General features: G+C 40.0%; 1 protein-coding gene across 8 annotated transcripts in view; it reads right to left on the reverse strand.

The window, feature by feature from the left end:
* The window catches only part of wdfy3 (WD repeat and FYVE domain containing 3), a 121,012-nt gene extending 111,527 nt beyond the window's left edge, over positions 1-9,485 (reverse strand). For 6 of the 8 annotated variants that reach the window (XM_085295543.1, XM_085295545.1, XM_085295539.1 and 3 more), the window contains exon 1: positions 885-1,115. In XM_085295543.1, coding sequence (XP_085151669.1) covers positions 885-913 — 29 coding nt within the window. In that variant the 5' untranslated portion in view covers positions 914-1,115. Of the gene's footprint in view, positions 1-884; positions 1,117-9,258 lie in introns of those variants that run through there. The other 2 variants (XM_085295541.1, XM_085295540.1) reach the window with 2 other exon arrangements.
* Between the last annotated feature and the right edge of the window lie 14,679 nt (positions 9,486-24,164).

Consider the following 24,164-nt stretch of genomic DNA (forward strand, 5'->3'; position numbering starts at 1 on the left):
TTCTGCTTCCTGATGTCTAACTTTGATGTCTAATATCATTCTTCCTGACTTATAAACAGTTTTGGTTTCCGATTATTATTAAAACAAGATAACCAGGATAATTATCAAGCTATATTTGATTTTGTCAATTAGCAACCAACACTACTTATGCTGCTATACAATAATCCAAATACACTCTCCAACAGTCTGTGGCATATTTAACTTGGTTTGTATTTCTTTTGTTCTTCCCTTCAGCTTAATTACAATTTAAAGTCCATGTTTGTTTTTTTTCCCACATTGCATAAATCTATTTGCCCCCAAGTCTACAAATAATCGTGTTATGCAAGATCCCAATAGTGTCCAGAATTATTGTGATTATATTTCCTGAGAAAAATGGTTTAACTTAACCTACCTACAACCTACAGTAAAGTGTCATCCATGTCATTTTATTAATTTAAAGTGTAACAATTATTGAAGGCTACCCTCTTTTTATAGCGTTGGGCATTTGTGATATTTTTCTTTAAACTTTAAAATTATTAACACTCTTGAGAAGAACATCTATCTAATGACATCCTCAGGCATGTTACACATATCTTTTGCTAAGTCACACATTTGCTTCGTTTGGGTTTGGCCGATGATTGCTTTAACCACATCGGGATATATTCTTACAATAAAGATGCAACAGTAGGAGATGCTGTAACTGCTCGATGGTGACAATCTCTGTAATCGAAGCTTAATCGTCAAACGTCGTGAAACGGCCACTGACACGGAGAGGCAGTTATTTTAGATCAATAACATCAATAAACATACTATATCCACCAAGGTCAGGCTTTTACCAGTGAACAGTAAACAAACCCCTGGTCGCTGCGGAAACGAGCTCAGCACCCAGCTCTGATTTTCCCTACCTGCTATTCTCTCTGCGCTCCGCCAGCATCTCAACTCATCAACAGAAGAAGAGACAAGAATATTCCACCATAAGCCAAAGACCAGCCGCTCTTCCTCCCAACAACAGTGTCTTCCTGAAACAGAGAGGCGATGGCAATGGTGTCATGCCTTCCCCTCACAGCAGCGTAAGGAGAGGAGAGGAGAAGCGCGGAGGCATGGCTCGCCTTTATTGGCAGTACCAGTGGCTTTGTTCGCCAGTCAGCACTGTGTGTGTGTATGTATGTGTGTGTGTGTGTGTGGTCTGCCGGGACTGGCACAGCTGATCCCCCCCTGACACCGGGTGGGGTGTACAGGGCTTTGGAGAAAGAGGAGGGGAGGAAAGGAGGGCGGGCTTTGGCCTCAACGACGACAGGAACATACCATTACCACAAGAAACGGGGAGGAGGAGTGGGAGGCAGAACTCACAGCAGTGAGCATCATTAAAAATTCATTTTCTGGCCATTTCAGTCGCCATCCTGTACATCAAAGCTCCGACAGCTCACATTAACTTTGCATTATTATGTGGTGTGCTTTCGGGGACAAGAACAGGGAATGAAAAAAGCATCTCAATTAATCTACACGTGTCACACCAAAGGCTTTGTAGAAGGCAACTGAAATATTAATATCCGATAATGTTCTTAAAAACAGAAAAGGGCTAAAATTATTAAAAACAGACTGCTATTTTAATAATTTAGTGGTTAATAGGAATGTGTGTGACTAGATGTTTAAACAATGCTTTCCTCACTAGTCAGCACTGAAAATCCCACATACACACTGTAAGGAGACTGGGCAGTCTAAGTTCCCTGAACATAAATCTATGCAGGAATAATGTAATGATAAAGATGTTGGTTATCCCATTTTTGACCCCAAAGAGCCATCCAACAATAAAACATCAAACATGTTAGCCAACAGCATTGTTGTTATTGAGGGTCCTGCACACTATCTTTGGCATTCCTAGTTCTCCGATTACGACTGAGACCACTGCCTCCACTCTACATATCTTCTATAGCTCCTCTCCCAGGGCTTGGTATTTCTCAAGCTTCTTGTGTTCCTTCTTCCTGATGTTGCTATCACTTGGTATAGCTACATCTATCACTGCTGGATTGTCTCAGGGGCATCTTCGCACCTGGCCTGGTGTGGCAGACCCCAGCCTCAATTGATCTTGTGTTTGGAGCTTGTTCCTGTGCTGCCATGATACGTGCCTCTGTGCTGTCTTTCAGTCCAGCTTTGTGCTTCAATATTAGCTATTAGTTATAACTAAAGATTATTCTTATAGTCAACTAATTAGACAATTTTTCTTTGATTAGTCAACAATTATTTCAATAACTCTTATCTCTGATTCCTATGTGCAAACCTCCTGCTCAAGTCTGCCCAACTGGGAATATCACCCTGTTTACATCGTCTCACAGCAAATAAAAGTAATGACCCAAGAAACATATGAATCTAATAATAATAATCAAATGTATTTTTAGTATTACTCAATAGGACAATCAGAATAAAAATGAAATAAATAAAGATTGCAGGTAATACAAGGTACAAGTGCTGGTAGGAGTTTAAAATGAATGTGCAAATAGGAAACTAAAATCGCTTCTGTCCATTCAAATAAAGCTTTAAATGAAATCAAAAAGACATCTTTTCAAATCTCCATTTCCATTTTTTATCGTCCCGCTGTTTTGCTGTTCATGCTGCGTTCTTCTTCTTAGCACTGAGTGCAGTCTTGGCAAACAATACAGCCGAGACTGCCCCATAGTGTCCTGTAGTTTAATTATGCGGCAACGAATTTTTATAGTCGACCTCATCGATTATGCTGACGAACTGTTGCACTGGGCAGGATATCTATTTAAAAAAATTAAAATACATCCTTTGCTGACATTGTGTGCATGCAATGTTGTGTATGGTGCAAGCTGTCAAGTATTTCAGCAACATTTACTGAAGAATGACTTTTAAATATATGAGCAATGAACTATACTAGTTGAGTAATGTGATTTTTTTCCTCCAACTTAAAGGACCAGTAAATTAGTCTCCAGGAACATGCTTGGTGGTTAATAATTCCCTTAAATCTATTATCAAAATAAAATACCACATTTTTTATGACTCAAGCTTCTTAAACATGAGAATTTTCTTCCTTTTTTGAAACTGTAAATTGAATATCTTTGGGTTAAGAAAAAAATAGCTTTTTTTAAAACTCCAAATTATCAATTGAAACATTTTTCACAAAGTCCTGTGGCTTAATAGACAACATGAGGAGATAAATGTCAAATTAATTGACAGTGAAAATTGCCATTAGTTTCAGTCCTGCAGAATTAGTATGTCACACTGAGATTCACATCACAGCTGTTTAGGTGCAGTGATTATGGGAATTTCCTGACCTGAAAATTGGCCTTGAAAAGTTCAGAAACCTCTACAAGAGACTGTAATGGAGCATGCTGACAGCTAGAGACATTAATGCTTCACTAAGAAGATGGTGAAATGTGACTTCCAGCGGGGAAGGACGGGATCATACTGAAACGAGTCTAGCAGAGGAAACGGATCACAGATCCACCCCACTGAACGAAACCTGCTGTACAATATCACACTTCCAAGGTTAAATGAAAGAAAAAAGAAATGTATGCTAGCAGTAGCTTAACTGTGCGACCTGTTGTGTTAAAAACCTTAAGAGATCTGCACCAACTCCAATCACTCTGCAGTTGCGGTGAGATTTTCGTTTTCGTATGAATCAAAAGTGAGAATATAATCCAACATTTTATTATAGCTTCAATGAGCACCACTAATAATCATGAATCACAGACAACAGCACCAACATTTAATATCATCTTGAGTCCAAATCGTTACTGCCATGCAGTTACAGACAGAGTGTGGGCCATGAAAATTACAGCCAATTAAACTGTGGTGATAAAAAGACCTCTCTCCTTCAGTCTGTCCAATAAAACAGCAGACTGTATATAAGGCATTACTCCAATCTCATATATCATCAATATCCAACTCTGTGGCTGACATAAGCAGCTTCAGGTCATAAAAAATAACCACTTACTTCATATAATATGTGTAGGGATAAAACTAAAAATACTACAAAAACACCTTCAAGTATTGAAGTTAGGATGTCCTGACATACTGGCTGAATATCTGCATCAGTACTGGTTCACTGATTAGCCAATAACTTGTACTGCACCCTCATATCCAAATATGGTCACCTACAGCTGAAAAAACACAAAACAAAAACACAATACTGGCTGCTGTCACTATGGCAGAAGTCCAAAACCAGTGGGTGAGGTCACAGTGGGTGCATCTATTTTCCATACAAGCTATGGTTACATGGCATTTACCAATAATAGAGGTGGTTCCTTTTTTTATTATTTACGGAAGAGTTGAAACACTTATTTATCAATTCATAAGCTACGGTAATGTTCATAATGTTCAATGAAAAGTAAGACCGTCTCTTTATATACTCTGATTTTCTGTAGCCCTCAGCCCATTTTTGAGGAAGTACACTTTTATAGTTCTACTTTAATAAAAGGTTCACCGATTTAGAAAACAGCTGGCCTTTTTTTCCCTCAACACTACTCAAACAGAAGTAAATAGTTCTTTTATTAGGGGCACATTTTCAGCTGTGGATTAACAGCTGTGTAGACTAGTAAGTGAGGTGATTGTGGTTTATCTGACTGACTGAAAATAGATTCTATGAACTTAAGCACTGGGCCACATACCACCACTTACAGTTGACTGTGGAATTAAAACGAGATGAGAACCTTCACAAACTGTCTTGTTGTGGCATCTTTTTACAGAGCCACCTTTCAAATTCAGTGAGCGCTTTAGAATGACTCATTCTTTCACAAATGTTTATAAAAGCAGAGTGCATGGTAAGGACCTAAATTTTAATTCAATTCAATGCAGTGAAATTCAGTTTTATTTATTTAACACCAAATAACAACAACAACTGGCTTGAGGCACTTTATATTCTCAGGTTAAGACCCTACAATAATAAACTCCCTATAATATTACACCTATGACAATGGGACTGAAAAACACCTGAATTCAAAGTTTCAGGTGAATAAACCCTTAAACATTTTAAAAATCTGCAGTGTTCTGTTTTATCATGTCATCAACTTGATGTAATCCAATGGTGCGAGACAAAACATAGACACAAACTATATGGGCACAGCACATGTGTAGTGTCACTAATAGGATGTGCAGGCCCTTCCCTCGAGTGCTAATTAAGATTGATCCTCTTGTGCTTTATTAGTGCGTGCTGCGTCTTCTCATGAAAGATGACAACTAGTAAGCTGCGACTTAAGTCTGTTGTTTGACGTGGGCTTATACCAAGCCTAACACACCAGCAACTCAGGCCATATTGTTTTGTGTGTGATGCATTTGAATGGCCTGAGAAAGCTCAGTCGGTGCACTGAAAGGAAAATCAGCATTGGCCTTGAGCTGCATCATCCACAAGACTTTAATGCAGCTGCCCGGCTACACTTAATCAATAATAAGAGCCTCACAAAGTACAGGATACACCCCACAGCTCCCATCCCACCACACAAAAGCAGTTAGCAGGTAAAAATAAAATCTCTAATGGTGATATTCGATTTGTTAGTCTAGGATCTTTGCTTAGGTTTAATCTGAACCTTTGGTGTAACACTCAAAAATGCTATAGTTTCAGTTATCCTCCAGAGTGGGTTTGCTTGTTTCAGTTTACTTTATGTTTAGTTTTACAGGGTTTGTCCTGCATCCACCAAAGAGCCTTTGACATTCCTCCAAAAGAAAGAAAGGATTTTTCACCACCTTCTCCACCGAGGTTTCAATTTACTCAAGAATAAAGTAAACTTTGCCCATCACACGGACAGAAATACCAGGAAAAATGACTCTTAAAGGTCTTAAATATATGCAGACACGTGTATTTATGTGCACAGTCATTGCCCAAATGCCCATGCTGAGAAACAAAATGCCTGCTTTTAGTTAAGATTTTATTATTTTTAAGGGTCAGTTTTTGTTTGTATAATGGTAGATTGTAATGCAGTAATTATGATGTTCAGAACTGTAAAAGACAACAATACTTTGTAGTAGTACTTCTTTGTGCTGGTTGTACTCACAAATTTGAACACAGAAGCCACTTTGGCTGCTCCCTTATTCTCAAAGGTCACCACAAGAACATATACAGTTAGTTCACTAGACTCTTTCTTTCATACTCTGTTTTGTTTTAATTTTAGTTAACTATAACTTGGTGTCAACCAAATATATAACTGTTACTTACCTAAAACCCTGACATAAAAGTTGTAAAAACTGTATTGGGGCTGATAGCGCATATATAATGCAAGAATAGCTTTGGAAAACCAAGTAGGATTCCTACACAAATAGCTAGCTGAAGCAAAATCTCCATTTGTTATCAGAGTGTAGATGATGGCCAGAACAAAGCAAACTGTCATCACACTGGAAAACTACTGTTAATCTATTGCAGATCCTTGGGAATGATTCTTAATAGCTGACCGTTATAAAAGCAAGCAAAGCAGAGAGGAAATGAGTAAACAAATTCATTTAGGCCAGCATTTATGCTGACATTCGGGAGACATAAGGCACTGTCCAAACAATCAAATACTTACAGGATTAACCACTTAATCTCCCTTACCCCCCAAAATAGCAAAACAACAACAATCTACAGCTGCAGAGCGAGGACAAATGTATGCTGTTGGGTTTAATAAATGCATGAAAAGAACAGCTGTCTCCGTGTTTGTATAATTATGGCTTAGATGAAAATCAGAACACATTTTATGAATAATCAATGTAGAAATCCTTATAATTCCAACAGGGTTCATTTTTTCCTAATTGTATTTAGGTCAAAGTAAGCCCTGTTGTAGCCCCGGGGAGTAAACTCTGGATAACCAATGATAAAAGGTTCAAAGTTTCAGTGCCTGTTAGCCCTGAATCACCGTGAGAGAAAAACAGAAGAAAGGAAGACCCGGAGGCTACACAGTCAAGACTGCACCACCAAATGCTGGCAGGTCTTGAGTCACCTCAGTAAATCACAACAAAAGGGGAACTTGACAAACGCTTGGTAGACCGGGTCTAACTAACTGGAGGCAGAACACCACTAAGCCTTCTTGCCAACGCTGCTGTATTTTACAGCATAGAAATTTGCATGTGACAGTATTGCTGCCCAGAAGTGTAACCCATTTGCTTTTTTGTAGCTAAAAAAAAAGTAACAGGGTTACTCCTTACAGATGAAATAAACTATATGAGTGTCACTAATGGTATTATATGTGGAAAAGGCAGTACAATCACCTCACATGGACAGCACTAAAGTCCAAGAAGTTTTCCAAACAATAATAAAGAAGAAATAATTCTCAGGTGACTTGGGGGAGAGCTTTAGCTAACTGTTTGGGTTTGCACATCGACAGAACAAAGTTAAGGAATAATTCGGTTACTGGTAGTTAGCAGCAATCGGGTTTCTGTGCCTCGAGTTTTCAAATTATTCAATGTGATGCAGTGTTTATGCAGAGCAGTCCGATAAAGAAAGCTGCACTGCAGTGATAAAAGCTGCCGGGTAAGGCTTAAGAACGTGTCTGTAAAGGACTTTTAAGGACTAACTGATCAACTGTCAGCACAGTAGCTCAGTGGTTGCCTCACAGCATGAAAGATCTAAATTCAAACATAGGTAGGACCTTTCTGTGTGGAGAGTGCGAGTTCTCCCCATGTTTGGGTATCCTTTTCTCCCTCCACTGAAAGGCATGGCAGTGCTTTTAGTGTTTTTCTTGGCTCAAAAAAAGGTCTTTTAGGGGTGACTATGCACAAGAGGTCCACATATAGTTTAAAATAACCAGTCAGTGTTATCTTACTTAACAGAGGTCCATTCATTTTCCTGTTATTTCGGGCCATTTGTTAAACAAAAGTGATTTTACTGTTAACTAAATGAAAATCACACTTAAACAAATTGGTTATAAACTATTTCACTGCAGCCCTGGTGAGTTTCCTGTTGGTGAACACCAAAACCTCTTGGGGGTTGGGGGCACTAAATGTTTTTATGCAGGACAAACCCTGCTGCCTATTCTGGCACACAGCAAATACTCACAAAAAATAGTCAACACAAGATCCAAAAGCCAATGAAGTAATTTTTCCAAACCCCTCCAAGCCTACTTATTAGACTAATTATCCTAGTATTATTTCTGAATTATAGCCAGTTTGCTTGCTTGGTAACTTAACTTTTATGAGGAAAAAACATTCACCATACAGTACATGACAAACACCGACATACACTCAGGGCTTCCTGCTTCCAATGCTAGAACACAGAGACTGTTATTTATTCACACACAGCTCTCTATGTAGATATAAACTCAATTCAGAAATTGAGTTTAGCACAGCCATCAACAGCCACCTCAACTAATCAGGTTTTTAAGATTAGATTAGACTCAAATGATGCTCACTTACCAGTTCACTGCAATAACAGACCTCTACATATTCACTGCTATTTCTAGTGGCTGCTGGATGACAGTTCAGCCCCCCACCTCCCACCTTTACAAGCAGAAATGTTATGTAGCTTTTAATTGTATCGTGTGTATTTGTGTACATGTCATACCGCACCTTTCACAGTGCTCCAGCATGAAACAAGTTTTCTGCCCCATCCTGCTGCGAGGTGATTAGCTTGTGTGCAGGCATCCGGGCAGATAGCCATACACTCAGGGACAATGCGCACACACAGGTGACTGCTGCACATCAGGCGCAGAGCAGACAGTAAAATGAGGACGATGTGACCGCTATAGCTTTGCCAGTCATTGCGAATTTGCCCCTTAAAGACCAGCTACTACGAAACACTCACTGCAACCCGATTTAGCCACCTCTAATAAAAAAAATAATGCGTTTATCCAAAGCCACATACTGCACATGTACCCCGAACGTTTTAATTACCAGCGGTCCTGTGTGTTTTCCAATGGCTGCGATCTGTTAAAGTCCTGCTTTAGGACTCAGCTCCACCGTCAGTGAGTGAAAACACAACCAACCAGCAATCCCCTCAGTTTGCAGCTACGCTAGCCCACAACATGCAGCTAGCGACCAGCTGATCACTAGCGTCGGCTTATCTGAACCTCAACTGTCAAGCTAAACGGGTGACGTTCCTTCAAATGTACGGCCTTCAATAACTTTACTGCAAATAAAGATGGCAGCTGGTGTTTCCACAGTTACCGCGGGTTCGTTGTATTTTTCCCGAGGTTGCCACTGTCATGCTAACACCAGCGATAACGGTGCGGACTGTAGTTCAGCCGAGATGCACATTCCAGCCCATGCTAACTCGCATGCTAAAGCAGCTAGCACACGTTTGCTAACTAGCCACTTCCAGAGAGGAGAGCGTCTTTGGTGTACCCGCCATCTACTCACCAGTAAGCAGCGTTTGCGGCAAAATGCGTCGGTGTGAGCGTTGAAGATAACCTCCAATGTGTGAATTAAGTCGGTACGGGGCACTCCGTGTATATCCATATGTCTCAAACGATGCGTTAATCCCAAAGTGGTTGCTGCTCCCTCTCCTTCCTTTCGCCGGTCGCCATGTTTCCTCAACATCCAAATAAGCCGAGCATGTAGCCAGGTCCCAGCGCCGATTTTCCTCCTAACAGCATCCTCCTCTCGGCCCCGAGCGAGGCCGCAACTGAAACACAATCCTGACATCTGTTGGATAAAAGGAAAAACACACTCGGTGGCAGGGATTTAACGGGCACGCATTCAATTAATTTCCCTCTCTTTTATTTAAACTCACAGAATGTGTTGAGGCTGAAAAGCTTTTTGTTTTTACATTTCTTAGAAAAAATTTTTTTTTACCTCAATAGAATTATTGCACCCTTTGATCAGCACCATGGACAGCAACTGCAGTAAGCAGTCGGGGAAACAGACATATTTATTTAAGCTTGTGCTACGAACTTACATGGTCTTTTTCAACTAAACTATCACAATCCCAAAGACAACTGGAATGACTATGGACGGAACAAAGAAGACAGGCCTATTAACCACAGGCCCCCAAACACTGACTGGATGGGTCACTTTATAACAAACATCTCATTCAACAATCATTTCCAGTGGACCAACTTCTATATATATCATGCAAACATGTCATAGTATGAGTTTATATGTTCAACATATGAGTGTAACAATGGATGAATTCCTTATATAAACCTCTACTACTCAAACTACTCGCTCTTTAGAGCTTCATCTTTTGGGCCTTGTGCTCAGGGAAGTTGTAGACAACCCTGCTTAAACCCAGTATATTTATCCTGCTTTCTTCTCTCCTTACACTCCTGGTGGGAGCCACTTTTTTTGCTTGGGTTGCTAAACAAAATTTATAATGTGCTGTCCAACTTTACTGGCTATCTGTCCAGGATATACCCTGCTTTTCTCCCTACTTGAAATTGTACTTAGATTTTCATAAGACACCTCAGGCTATCTATTATTTGTTTTCTTTCTAGAACACTCATTACAATAATCACTGATACTTACAGAATTTTATACTTGCATAAGAATAGTCTTTTTTTTTTTATCTTGGCTATGACTCGGAATGTAACTGGAATCCTTTACATCCAAATAAAAGCAAACCCTTGTTTTAAAATAAATATGTTATTATGCAATGGCTAAAATTGCTTTAAAATAAAATTAGGCTGTGAGACAAACAAATGTGATTCAAGATGGTATGCTGCATTTTTTCAATAATTTATCCTCTGAATTCTAACCTCTCTGCTATAAATAAATCAAGCTTGTAAATTTTAATCGTAAATTGTAAAATTCTTCTCACATACAAGTTCTTGAATAATAATGTCCCATTTTATCTCACAGGACCACACCATGCCAATAGAGCACTTTGCTCTATAATTGCAGGCTTACTTGTGGCTCCTATTATGGGGCGATCGTGGCTCAAGAGCTGGCAGTTCGTTTTGTAATCGGAAGGTTGGCGGTTTGAGTCCCGGCTCCGATAGTCTCGGTTGTTGTGTCCTTAAGCAAGACACTTCACCCGTTGCCTACTGGTGGTGGTCAGAGGGCCTGGTGGCACCAGTGTCCGGCAGCCTCGCCTCTGTCAGTGCGCCCCAGGGTGGCTACAATGTAGCTGCCATCACCAGTGTGTGAATGGGTGGATGACTGGATGTGTAAAGCGCTTTGGGGTCTTTAGGGACGAGTAAAGCGCTATACAAATACAGGCCATTTACCATTCCTAAGGTAATCCTAACATTCTCCACTGATTCTTTTTGCTTTTCATTTGTTATCACATTGTTTTGTTGTGTTTACTTGTCCAGGTTGAGTTGTGTAAAGAAATCTTGCATTGACAGTTCTGTTAGTATTGTCTTTCTGATTTTAGTTCTCTCATGATATAAAATGTGTTTGACTGTGTGCTTAGTCCTTTCTTGTCTCTGTGCTAGGTGTTTTCTTTCCAGTTGAGTTTTTTTTTCGGGTTTTATTTTGATAATTAGTCATATAATTAATTATTTTGTGTTTGGTATGTTGTTTTACTTCCCCCATATCTTGTTATTCTGATGCAGTTTAACTGTGTCTCTCTGGCCTGATCATCCCTCTACATATATTGTGTGAGTCTTTCTTTGTCCTTTGTTGTGTCCCTGTCAGCTGTGTGTTTCCTGTGGTTTCTGTATTGCTTGGTGTATAGTCAGTGGTTTGTACTTTACTTTTTGGACTTTGTTATTTTTTGTGCATTTAGCATTAAAGGCTTGTGTCTCCTGCATCTGAGTCTGCAACATGCCTGCCACACAGCTACACCCTGATAGTCTTCATTTATACTCCTTGCATTGGCTTCCAGTACATTATAGGATTTTTTCTAAAATTCTTGTATTAACATACAAAGGACTAAATGGCCAGGCTCTATCAGCTTCTTACAAAATACACTGCTGCTTGCTGTCATTCACAGACTCAGAGGTTGTTAGTTGTTCCCTGTACAAAAGTAAAGACTACAGGGGGACAGAGCCTGTGGACCCACAAGCTACCATTACCACTACGATGTTTAGCTGATTTAAAAAGCAGCTAATTTATTTTGTTTTAACAGGAATTATGTTGAGAATTTATTTAATTCTTCCCACCTGTCCCGTTTGGCTCTTTAGCCATCAAAATTATTCTCTGAAGGCCAAGAAAAATGCCTTCAGAGAAGGCTTTACTAAGTGCATCATCACGGCCTTCCCGTATTGGTCCATTTGACTGATCTTTGCTATTATTATTTATGTATTTATTTTTAAAGAAAAACAGAGGGGAAGACTGACAGTGAGAGAGGACACTTAAAAAAAGAAGAAAAAAAATCACCTGGATCACATCTTGAGAGAAAAAAAGAGAAAACAAGCAAAAAGAGAGCAACACAATACACACAACCTCATTGCAATAACCTAAATAAATGTAAGTAACAGTAAATACTAAATATTGTATGTTATTGTGCAGCACACAAGACCAACAGCGCACAATGTGCTTTGAGGTAGCAGCCCAGAAGGGTGAAGTTTGTGTCTGTGAGCACCCATGTGTACACCCGTGTGGACGGGCGCGCTTTTATTCAAAAGGTTTCGCCATGTAACAATCTGTGAGAGGGTGTGGGGAGCCATAGCACCGACCCCCAGCGCATGAAGCAGAGGAGATCCAGGCCCCAGACATCCAGAGGCCCCCAGAGCGTGAGAGCCAAAGGAGGACCAACAGAGAATTTTTAAACAACTTTTTATTTTATTTTGACTTGTTGTGTTTTTATTGAAAATTATGGCACTTAACGTTATAATTTATTATACTCTTTTAGGGTATAGTCCTTACTTACTAGTTACCATCAACACATTCCTCCACCAAAACAATCCATGTTTTAACACGTGTTCACTACATTTCTAAGTTTATCTGGGGTGATATGAAACTCGATAAATAAAGCAATGTATTATTTAAACTGCCTGAGACTGCTGAAACCCCAATTAGGACATCAAGTCCATTATCTATCCTTTAAATCTATTTTTGTGTTTAGAGTTGAGAGCGGTTGACTCTGCACAATCCAGCAAGGAGGAGGCACTGTGGTTCAGTTCTTATTTCACTAAGGTCATTGTGAATGCTTCAGGATTGTGGGATCCTAATCACTTGACAGTGTGGTGCATTGTAATATGCAGTCAGAGTCACTAGATGACAGCAGTTCTCATTTGAACTTTACAAATCACAGCAATGACTACATGGGTGGCTTGTGGTTATACAAACCACAAACCACTGTAACCTCACCCAGTGGTAGTGATGCTTTGATGACTTACATGCTGTTATGCCCATATTTCTTCAAAGGTAAACACTGCCTTAGTACCATCCATTCATTGCTGCTGTATCATGAAATGCATCAGAACTTTCCGGATCAGTTTCTGCTCTTCCGGTTGGGGAATTCACTTTTGTCAGTTAAACCTTTTGTTATCTTCCCATTTACAAAAGCTCAAAAGGCGTAGTTGTAAGGTTTGTCTCTGTGAAATCACCTCAGCGGTGAATGCCATTATTACTCAATAGTTCGATATTCTTTGTACATATCAGACTTGAAAATCTACCGTCTACTCGCACTTAGGGAGTGCACCCATTGTTGCTTAGTCCAGCTCAGTACAGGTATTAGTAAAACAAACAAACCAAAAAACAGTACACCCTTTACGTTTCGATTTCTCGCTAAGAAGAACAAACAACCATTGAAACAGGATTAGGATAACAGTTCAATAAAGTCCTGAGTAAAATGTAAAATTTAAGTTTTCAACCAAAAGAACTCTGGTTTGCTTATTGGAAATATCCCCTATATGCACAGATCGAAGATGTAGACGGGTGAAAAATTAATGGAAAAAAGTGTAACCCTGGACCCTGACAGGGAAGAGGTCACCTTATCCCTTCTTACAGAGAGAGCACCTTTATTCTCTAATCAAACATCTATGAGAGAATTTGGGCTCAGTTTTTTCCAACCTTATGATCAAATGAGGCAATACATTTTGGAACCCCTCAGGCATTTTTCCAAAGACTAATGAAGCTATTCTGATAACCGGACGCTCAGTAGCTTACTATTATATTAGATCTGGGGCTTTCCTTTGCTTTCCAGTGCAGTTTCAGTGCATATTGTGGGCAGAGGTGAGGTGTGGAATCTGATACCCTAATGAATAGCATTTTAAAATTTCTGTTTTTGTTCCCATCTGGCATTTGTTTAAAAATACAGACGCACGTCTAATTTCTGGAAGTTATCAACTAAATCAGTGCTCACTGGGACAACAACAGGACTCCTAAAGTTCAAGATAAAGTTATGTCACAGGCTGCGTACATGCACTGCAGTATTTTTGAAAGTCAAGACCCACTGGGACTTGACCTTTGTTTTATGCTCATGATAAATACAAGTTTTTATTTGGGTCATTCTTACTATTCGGTGCCATTTGAGTCCTAATGACATAATATGGTATATTTAGTGTAAAACTTGTCTAATGCTTATTTCTAAACCATTTTCTTGTATGTTTAACCCCCCTCTACCATAGAACACATTGATATATACACAGGATAAATACATTAAAAGTAAATTACTTTTATTTTAGCACAAGTCACTAAAGTACTATGTCCCCAGTCATGCTTGCTCGACTTCAGTTACAAATATAACTTAAAAAAAATAAATAAATCTAGATTTTTCATCATTTCTGGATTGGCTTATTTCTAATGTTCCTCATCAAATGTTCTTTTTTATTATTAATGCATGTTTAATACTTAAAATCTTTAAAAAATGTTGTGTCCCTGAATCAACTGTCACCCCTGTTACTCTGATAAGAATTCCATAGAACACATCACCTGATTATTCTTTTAGTCACATGACACTCCCGGATGTAACATATTTTGGAGGGAAAACTTTCAAGAAGAAGACGAGTAAGTACCACTCTTTAATCAACCCTTTTTTCAATGTTTTAGCAAGATTTTGTAATGTGGCAAAGCATAACACGTCCAACCTGTTACGCTTATAATAGTGGAAACAATTTTTTTTTGGTAATTTTTATAATATGGCTAATAAACATGTTAAAAATGGTTCTTAGTGGTCACCATGTACTAGCTTGTTGTTCATCATACTAGTAGTAATGGCTAAGTTTAGCATAAAATCTCCCCCCTGTTACCGTCACCCCTGTTATTGCTATGCACTGTAACATGAAATTTCCTTGCAGATTTTAAAAAGGGACATTGTAGCTTTTAGAAAATGTAAATATTACTATAACTGTGTATTCAAAACAGTTATTAATAGAAAATTGAATGTCCTGTAACAGGGTGGACATTTGGCACGTCATGGGTAAAGACTTTGATTTTAAAAAATATTATAATATAATATCCTTAGCTGGACCAATACATTTTTCTTATAGGTTGAAAATCCCTCTTTTAGATGAAATGTTAAAATAATTCAAAATTTTGTATTTTTTGATGAAGAGTGATCACACTGAAATGGCACCGAATAGTAGGAATGACTCATTTGTCACGTACACAGTACAACATATATTGAACATGTGGTGAAATGCTTGTTTCCGAACTGTGGACAGGCTGCAGACGCACTATTCCAGGGTTTGTTTGTTTGTTCTTATCCAGCTGATAAAACTCAAACTTACCTGGATTGCAGTGTCTTACCAAAGGTAACAATTCAATGTGTGTCAAAGTCTTCTTACAAATAACTTTAATACAATAACTTTAAACATGCGGAAAAAGGTAGATATATTTTATTAAAGCATGTACAAGATGAGCTGAAGTCTACTGTAGGACTACCATCCATATTTTTTGTAAGTACTTATCCAGCTTAGGATCACAATGGGATGAAGTTGATCAAAGTTGTAATGGATCAAGAGGGCTGCTGCATCTTGCTCAGGAGCTACTGCGTGCAGAGGGTAATCAAAATCATGTCCAAGATCAGGTTGATTTTTCCACACGTTCCCAGCTACAGCTAAAAGTGTTCAATACTTCGTTTGTGGTTAGTGGAATTCCCCAACAAAGATGAATGAGTAAACAAAACAAAAAAAAAGAACAACAATGCTCTGGCAAGACATCTCTGGCAGTATTTCAACACGTCTAAAACAAGTCTGAACATGAAACTTTCAGTAGGCGTGCAACGCTGATAGATGAGGAAAACGAAAGTTATGGGCCTTTGTGTGAAATAACGTGCAGAGTTGCTGGCTTGTTTGATAATTGTGTGCTAATGCCCATTATTAAAAAAAGGTTGACATGCACTGGATAATTACAACGGTCCTGAACACAAAACAATAATGCAGGTTGCACATCTTGCTGACCAGGATTAGTTCCTCTACAGCAATGACTCAGTGCGAGCACACAGTTCTAAATACGTCAATTTCCACAGAAAAAGACACAGACACTACAAGTTTCATTTCACCAAATAAATTTACCTCAGTGACAAACAATTAGATCATCTAGAGATTTCCAAATGCAAGATGATACAGCTGATTAAAGTTTGCAAACACTCATCATGAATGTCATGATGATTTTGTGATTTTTAAGATTTTTTGAACTGGATAGCATACATCCTTAATGACTTTAAAAAGTAAGAATTAGGTGTTTAATTTTATTTTATACTTTTTTCTAATCCACGCAGGGTCAAAAGTACATATACAGGTTCAAATATGTACATACACTCCCACTGATATTTGGTTAAATGTACCCTAGCAAGTTGCACCTCAACCAGCTTGCACTCCTGACATAGACCTGGCTGGTTGTTTGATCACTCCTCTTGGCAGAATTGATCAAGTTAATATAAATCGGTTGTTACACAAAATTTCAAGAGTGCTGTGATTGGGAAATTCAGAAGGCCATTCCAGAAGGTTAATGTACGCGGGCTTTATCCACTCCAAAACCTGTTTTGATGTGTGTTTGGGATTTTTTTTCTGTTGAAAAACCCTGTGTGTCATGTGCTGTGTGCAGCCAGGAATGGTGCACCCAATGTGCAGACACTCAGCGGCAAAAATGTGAACTCAAAACAGCTTTAATGCTGAACTCAAATGTAATAAAACTGAGAATTCAAAATAAACTTACACAGGCAGACAGACAGAAAGAAAACAGCATGGGATGAGGGCGATCGTGACAGAGAGCAAAGAAAACACAGGGCTTAAATACACAGAGAGCAATCAGGGAATGGGAGACAGGAGGGAAACACAGCTGGGGAAAATCAGGGCTAACAAGACAAGGGAAGCAAAACCAGATACATTAGCTACATTAACATGAGACACGGACTTTCAAAGTAAAACAGGAAACAACACAGAGACGCGGACTTGACAAGAGGATACGGCTGACAGGGGAGACACAGCAACTATGGAACACAGAGACATAAACCATGAGACAGAGAAGTCTAACAAAGAAACCAAAAGACAAGAAATGGTAAATTCAAATTCAATAAAAACGACCCAGGCAACTGCGCCTAATATGAGGCGCAGTTTAAAAGTTTGGAAGTAGCCCTCCTTTTTCATTATTTCATCCACTTTGTGCAATGTACCGGTACCACTGGCAGCAAAACAAGCCCAGAGCATGATGCTCTCACCACCGTGCTTGACCGCTGGTACAGTTTTATCATTTTTGAAAGTCCCCCAAACAAAATTCACTGGTACTGGGATTATCCGTGTGAGAAGCTGGAAATTTCAGCTTCAAGATGTCAATTTTGGAGCGGGGACTTTTCTTCATGTTTATCTTCTTAGTCCGTTGCAATGTAAAACTTGCATTACTGTGGATAGTGACACTGGAGTTCCAGCAGTTTCCAATTCATGGCAGGTTTGAGCCTTGATGGATTCTTGGTTTGTTCCTGAACATCCTAACTAAATTCCTCTCATCTGAAGGTGTGGGTGAAGTTTGGGTCTTCAAGACTTTGGCAAAGTAGCGACAACTCCAAATAACTTTTGCTTAAACTGATGATGATTACCTTGGAATCTGCAGTTGTTTAGAAAATGCTTTAAGAAACCTTCCCGACATGTGTAAATCTACAGTTCTCCTCATTCTTGGATTTTTCATTGTCCATTGAGTGGTGGTCAATCCAACGGTCAAAGAAATCCTTCATATGTTGGCAAAGAGAAACTACCAGCTGTAGTGAATGATGATCATTTGCAGGAAAATAACTGGCCTTGGCCTGGTTACACTGTAGAACCTCCAGCATAACTTATTAATTTAATCAGAATCTATCTGAAAATGAAAATGAAGAAAGAAAAGTTACAGAAAGTCTTTGGAGTAGGCTAACATGTGCATGTGCATGTGCATGTGCGTATGACCTGAATGACGTAACAGTGGGTTATTACTATTTAGGGCAGTGGTTGACACAGATGCAGCTTGACACGTTTGTGTCAAATAATCTTGGTTAGGTTGCCAGGGTCATTGAAAACCAGGGAAAAAGTACCTACAGACGACTGGTTTCTTTTTTTTTTTTTTTTTTTTTTTTTTTTTTTTTTTAAATGACATCAGAAACAGCAGTATGCGACATTACGTGATGGCAGAGCTTCAGTTCATCCTTTGTCATTTTTTTTTTTTTTAATAAATAGGACAGGGGGAATGAATGAGAGAGAGAGGGGGAGAGAAAGAAAGAAAACCCAAGGGGAGAAGAGACGGTGAGAAGGGGGGGGAAGAGAGACAAAAAAAAAAAAAAAACTCCTGGGTCACCTGTATGGAGAAAAAACAAACAAACAAACAAACAAACAAACAGAGGAGACAGCAAACAACAAAGAGCAACATAATAATAGAGAAAACAAAGCACCATCACAATAAACTAGCTAGTCATAGATATCAGTATTTACTAAGTAATAAACGATATTGTGCAGCACGCAAGATAGACAGCGCACAGTGTGCTTTGAGGCAGCAGCCAAGAAAGCTTTAGTCCGCGTCTGTGAATACCCATGTGTGCATACCTGTGTGGATCAGCATGCTTGCATTCCAAAGGTTTCTCCATGTAATGATCTGCTAGGGAGTGTGGGGGGGCCACAGCCCCATCCTCCAGGGTGTGAAGCGGGTATGGAGGAGATCAAAACTCCAGACATCCAGAGGCCCCCAGAACACAAGAGACCATGGAAGACCAACAGAGGGGCAGCCGCGCCACTGTTCCAGTAAGAGCTGAGGAGAGTCCCAGATGAGGGCTCACTCAGCAGCCGCGGAGCAGAAGCCAGGGGGGGTTGCAGTGACGCGCCCGTGAGCTCCGCCGGCCCCCAGCTGCGCCTGAGTGACCGAGCCCTAGGCCGAGAGGCCGGGGGCACCCCACCTCCAAAGGGGCCCGAGCGAGCCCCAGGCCCCAGGCCCCGACAAGCGGCCGCCAAGGAGTGAGCCGGTGTGTACCCGGACGCCCACCCCCAGACACAAAGAACCACCAACACACCGACACCTGAGGGAGTCCGCCACCGGCAGGGGAAGTGGTGGTGGGTGGAGATAGGCCTCCAAACCTTGGAGGGCCTGAGGTGTCCCCAGAGAGGTGGCGTCTGATACCCAACCTGACATATAGACACAGACATACAGGCACACACAGACACAAACATCCATTCCCACCCTCATGCTCTCATATGCACTCACTCCACACTCAACCAACGTGGAGACAGACATAAAGAGACGCTGTACACACAATCACACTCCCCAAGCGTACTCTACAACTCTACGACTGGTTTCTTGAGTTCCTCTTTGGTGAAGGCGATTTGAAGATAGTAGCAAAAAACAGAGAACCACAAAGAAGCACGCAAAACATGAGACAGCAAAGTACCAACACAACCATCGGTGGTGCCATCTTTAATAATTTTTGTAATGTATGAATGAGGATATGTACGTTTTTGAGCTTGTATGTGCACATTTGACCCTGTGTGAAACAGATTCAAAGTTGCACCAAATTCTTGCTTTTCAAGTAATTAAAGACCCGGGAAACAACAGCTTAAAGAAATCACTAAAAGCCCAAACTTGCCATGACTTTTGTTCCTATGATGAATGTATGTAAGCTTCTGGCTATAGCTCTATTTTTTTAAGATAAGTGTTTTCTTTCTTTCTCCTTGTTTGTTGAGTTCAATCTCTAAAAAGTGCTGAAGATGGAGTCCATTTCTATCATTAACAAAATTGAGGAAACTGGACAAGTGGTGGAAAAAAGAAGAACTGGAAGGCCTAACAAACCACCTACAGCAGATGAACAGTATCTGAAAGTCATATCCTTAGGAAATGGGAAATAATCCAACAAAACCTAACACGGGACCTGAGGGATGCTTCTGGCCCTTGAGCTGATGCATCTACTGTTCACTGAAGCCTCATCAGAAATGGTATTAAAATATTTGAAAATATTTTATTTCAATTATGTATTTCTAATATAAAAACGACTTTTTTAATGTCCTACAATCAAATCATGGGAGAAAGAGAGCACAGCATAAAACATAAAATACTTTCACTCCGAGTATGCCTGCTTCCCAGTCTCTATCCCAATCCCAAACACACACTCAGACAAAAACTGGTTCACCCGAAAGACAAAACTCCAAAAATGTGGTGTATGCTGTACGGTGCAGCGAGGAATGCCCAGACCTCTACATTGGAGAGACCAAACAGCCACTTCACAAGTGCATGGCACAACATAGAAGTTGTTGTGCCATGCGCTCTCGGATGAGAGGAGAAATGTCTTCAAGCAACTCAAAGAAGCCCAGACGCTTTTCTTTGCAAGCTCCTTTGACTACGATGACCTGGATGACTGAGAACCTTCACAGACATAATCCCAAACATAGTTTGAATGTAGAGCTACAGTACTGTGCAAAAATCTCAAACCACCCTTCATTTCCTTTTTCTTCCAAGCAATCAGAGTTTTTTTAATGATTATGAGCAATATTTCTGCAGACTGATGGTCTTTGAAGTTTGAAGTGTGTGTGTGAAGGGAGATGTTTAAGCTTTTCCAACAGGGAATTCTATGAGTAACATACCATGGGCTGCCAAAGAAAACAGATGCAGCCCCATGCAGCCTACATGGCAGTGCCCATAGCAGTTTTGCCGTTTTGGCTCCCCATGCAGGCCCCATGGTTAGCTTTACCCATCTTGGCCCTATGGTGGTTTTCCGTAGGCTATCCATAGTGGGCTTGTCACTAGAAAACACATACAGGGATCCCAAAGGGCAAAACTGTGGACTGACCCACCTGGGGCTCACGTGGGATAATTGTAGGTTGGGCTTTCCATACAACACCACAGTTCACCCACATCTATCCATTGTAGGCCTGCATGGGCATGTTTGCTGGCACATTATTCATAATAAGGAAACACTGTAAAGGGAAATGTTACCTTTGTGGAAAGAATGAAACCACAGAGCATGTTTTATTACACTGTCAGAAATCTAAAAGAGAGAGATAGAGACTGACTTAAAACCTCAGAAAAATGGAAGTTGAACTGAGTCTAATTGATATATTACAAAAAAAAAACTTGGGAAGTGAAAGACATAAGGTCATATTTCTGTTTTACGTCAAACTAACTTATTTGATATGATTTAAAGGTTCTTCTTGTTCTTCTTGAGGGCGAGCGGCTCCATAGTGCAGTTTTTTTTAAATGTTTGGGTATCAAGCAAATCCAGTGGGGGTTACATCAGGAATGGCATCTGGTGAAAAAGAAATCTGATAACTTCAATATGTGGATGAATAAGGGTGTGAGTGCCCAAAATTTGCTTTTTTTCAAGCACATTCTGGTCCACACACACAGTTGAGTCGGTGGTGGTAAAGCACCAAAGGATGCAAATGGGTCCCCATACTGTAAATGGTAGACTGATGAACAATGGGGCATGTGTGGGCAGCCCACTGTATGCAATGCTACCAGTGTGAAATATGGAGATCTGGACCCTGCACTGTGGGCCCCGTGTAGGTGTGTGGGTATGCTGCAGGTCAACATTGGCCCAACATGGGTCCCTCTGCTTAATGTGGGTAGTCCATACTACGGGCTGCCCCAGTGAGTGCCAGAGGCCAGAGCTGTGTGATCTGCCCCACAGTTCCCCCACATAGGCACTGAAGGCTTGCTGATGTGTTACTAGGAGCAAACATAGACAGACACTATCTCTACTTTTAAGATTAGGCTTCAAACTTTCCTTTTTGCAAAAGCATATAGTTAGAGCTGGACCAGGTGACCCTGAATCCTCCCTTAGTTATGCTGCAATAGGTCTAGGCTGCTGGAGGATTCCCATGATGCATTGAGTGTTTCTTCTTCAGTCACCTTTCTCACTCACTATGTGTTAACAGACCTCTCTGCACTGAATCACACTTGTTATTAATCTCTGTCTCTCTTCCACAGCATGTCTTTATCCTGTCTTCCTTCTCTCACCGGTCACAGCAGATGGCCCCGCCCCTCCCAGAACCTGGTTCTGCTGGAGGTTTCTTCCTGTTAAAAGGGAGTTTTTCCTTCCCACTGTCGCCAAAGTGCTTGCTCATAGGGGGTCATTGATTGTTGGGTTTTTTCTGTATGTATCATTGTAGGGTCGACCTTACAATATAAAGCACCTTGAGGCGACTGTTGTTGTGATTTGGCGCTGCGTAAATAAAACTGAATTGAATTGAATGAATCCATAATGTGACATTTTTGGTTTAAACTGTCATCAATATGTATAGAGGAGATCAGAAGAACACAGTGAAGGCTCTGTTATGGTTTGGCAAGCAAACAAGCAATTTATTTATATAGCACTTTCAGAACAACTCCCAGGTGAACACAAAGTGCTGTACACTTGACATGACAGAAATAAGTTAAAATAAGTTGAATAAGTAAAAAAAAAAAAAATTCAGCATGGCAATGATCCCGAAAACACTGCGAATACAGTAAAAGTATCACTAATGGAGCAGTGTGGGATCATCGCCACAGGGAATGGAACAAGAGGCAGCTAACATTTGACTGACCTTCAAGAAGAATGGAGAACTATTCCTGAATATTACTTTTAAAAAAGAGAAAAGAAAAACTTACTCAAGAGAGTTCAGGCTGTGTAGAAGAATAAAGGTTCTCAGTCATCCAGGTCATGGTTGTCTAAAGAGCTTGGAAAGAAAAGCGTCTGGGTGGTCATATCAAATACTGACTTTCAAGCTCGCTGTACAAACTCTATTGTTCGTTTTAGCAAAATATGAAGACATTTTCAACATTGTCTCTAACTACAATATTGTAACTCTACATGAAACATCCAGTGAAGAGTCCTGATTGCTGCAGATACTTCAAACCATCCTGCTTTTAGGTTTTTATCTGATTCATAAAACACTGTCAATCAACTGTCATTGTTCAGCTACATGAACTGCTAAAAACTCACCCACGGAGTACTAAATGCTGGAAATACTTTTGTTTACATTTTTGTCAAGGGTTAGATAAGAAAAGCGATACTAATCTCGTATTTGACCAATCTTGTCATCTGTCTTGGCGTATTTTCCCAACCTTCAACTATTCCTTCAAATCTTGACATCTGGTGTTCGCTTGGTTCAATATGATGCTGACAGAAAAACCGCCACGTTTGGGATGCCAAAAAAAGTTTTGAAACTACGCCTCTTGGCCAAACGATACCAGAATCAAAATGAAAGAAACCACCTGAACACTTGCTCCTTAAAGTAAAGGTATCCAGCAACTCTGTTGTGCTGTGGGGGCAATCTGCAATGATGGTTTGCCTCTATTTCTCAATGAAAGAGTTACCTCAAAGTATAACTAGAGGGGGCAAAAGTACAGACTTCTTTACATAAGTAGAAGTACAGATACCTGTCTTAAAAATACTTGAGTAAAAGTTGAGGTACTGAAGCAACTTTTTCACTCAAGCAAAAGTGAAAATGTACAGGTTCTTGTACTTGAAGGACGATTTTACCATCTATTCTAATGCAAAGGTTATCTGAACCTTTATATCAATAATAATACAATAATAGTCTGTCAACATAATAATATAATAATATTAGTTCATGAAAATGCAAATGTTATTCCAATCAAAATTATAATTCTCACTTCAAATCTGTCATGCAGGACACAGCAGTGAAAGTAACCATTTGCCTACATTGTAGAGGTGACTTTGTCTCCACAACTAATCAGAACAGGGAGTAAAGTTAAGGGTTAAAGTGAGATTCAGCAGTTGTTGGAACCCTAAGGTCTGCTGTACTGGCCGAGTACAGACCACAAGCAAAGGACTTCTAATATGAGCTCCTGAACAGGCTGTGATCAGCTGACCTGCTGACCTTTGTGGATTTACACAGCTGAACTCAACAACATGTAAGCAAATGTTTCGCACCTTGGCTGATTCCCATCCCCTACACTGTACCACGTTTATACCAGACTGGATAAAGTTGGTATAAAAATGGCATTCAGTGAATGAATCTAAGCATCGTCAGCTTAAATGCAAG

This window comes from Mchenga conophoros, linkage group LG12 (assembly GCF_057382185.1).
Source record: "Mchenga conophoros isolate Kocher_MC1m ecotype Shallow Benthic linkage group LG12, M_conophoros_male_GT1.1, whole genome shotgun sequence".
Lineage (NCBI taxonomy): Eukaryota > Metazoa > Chordata > Actinopteri > Cichliformes > Cichlidae > Mchenga > Mchenga conophoros.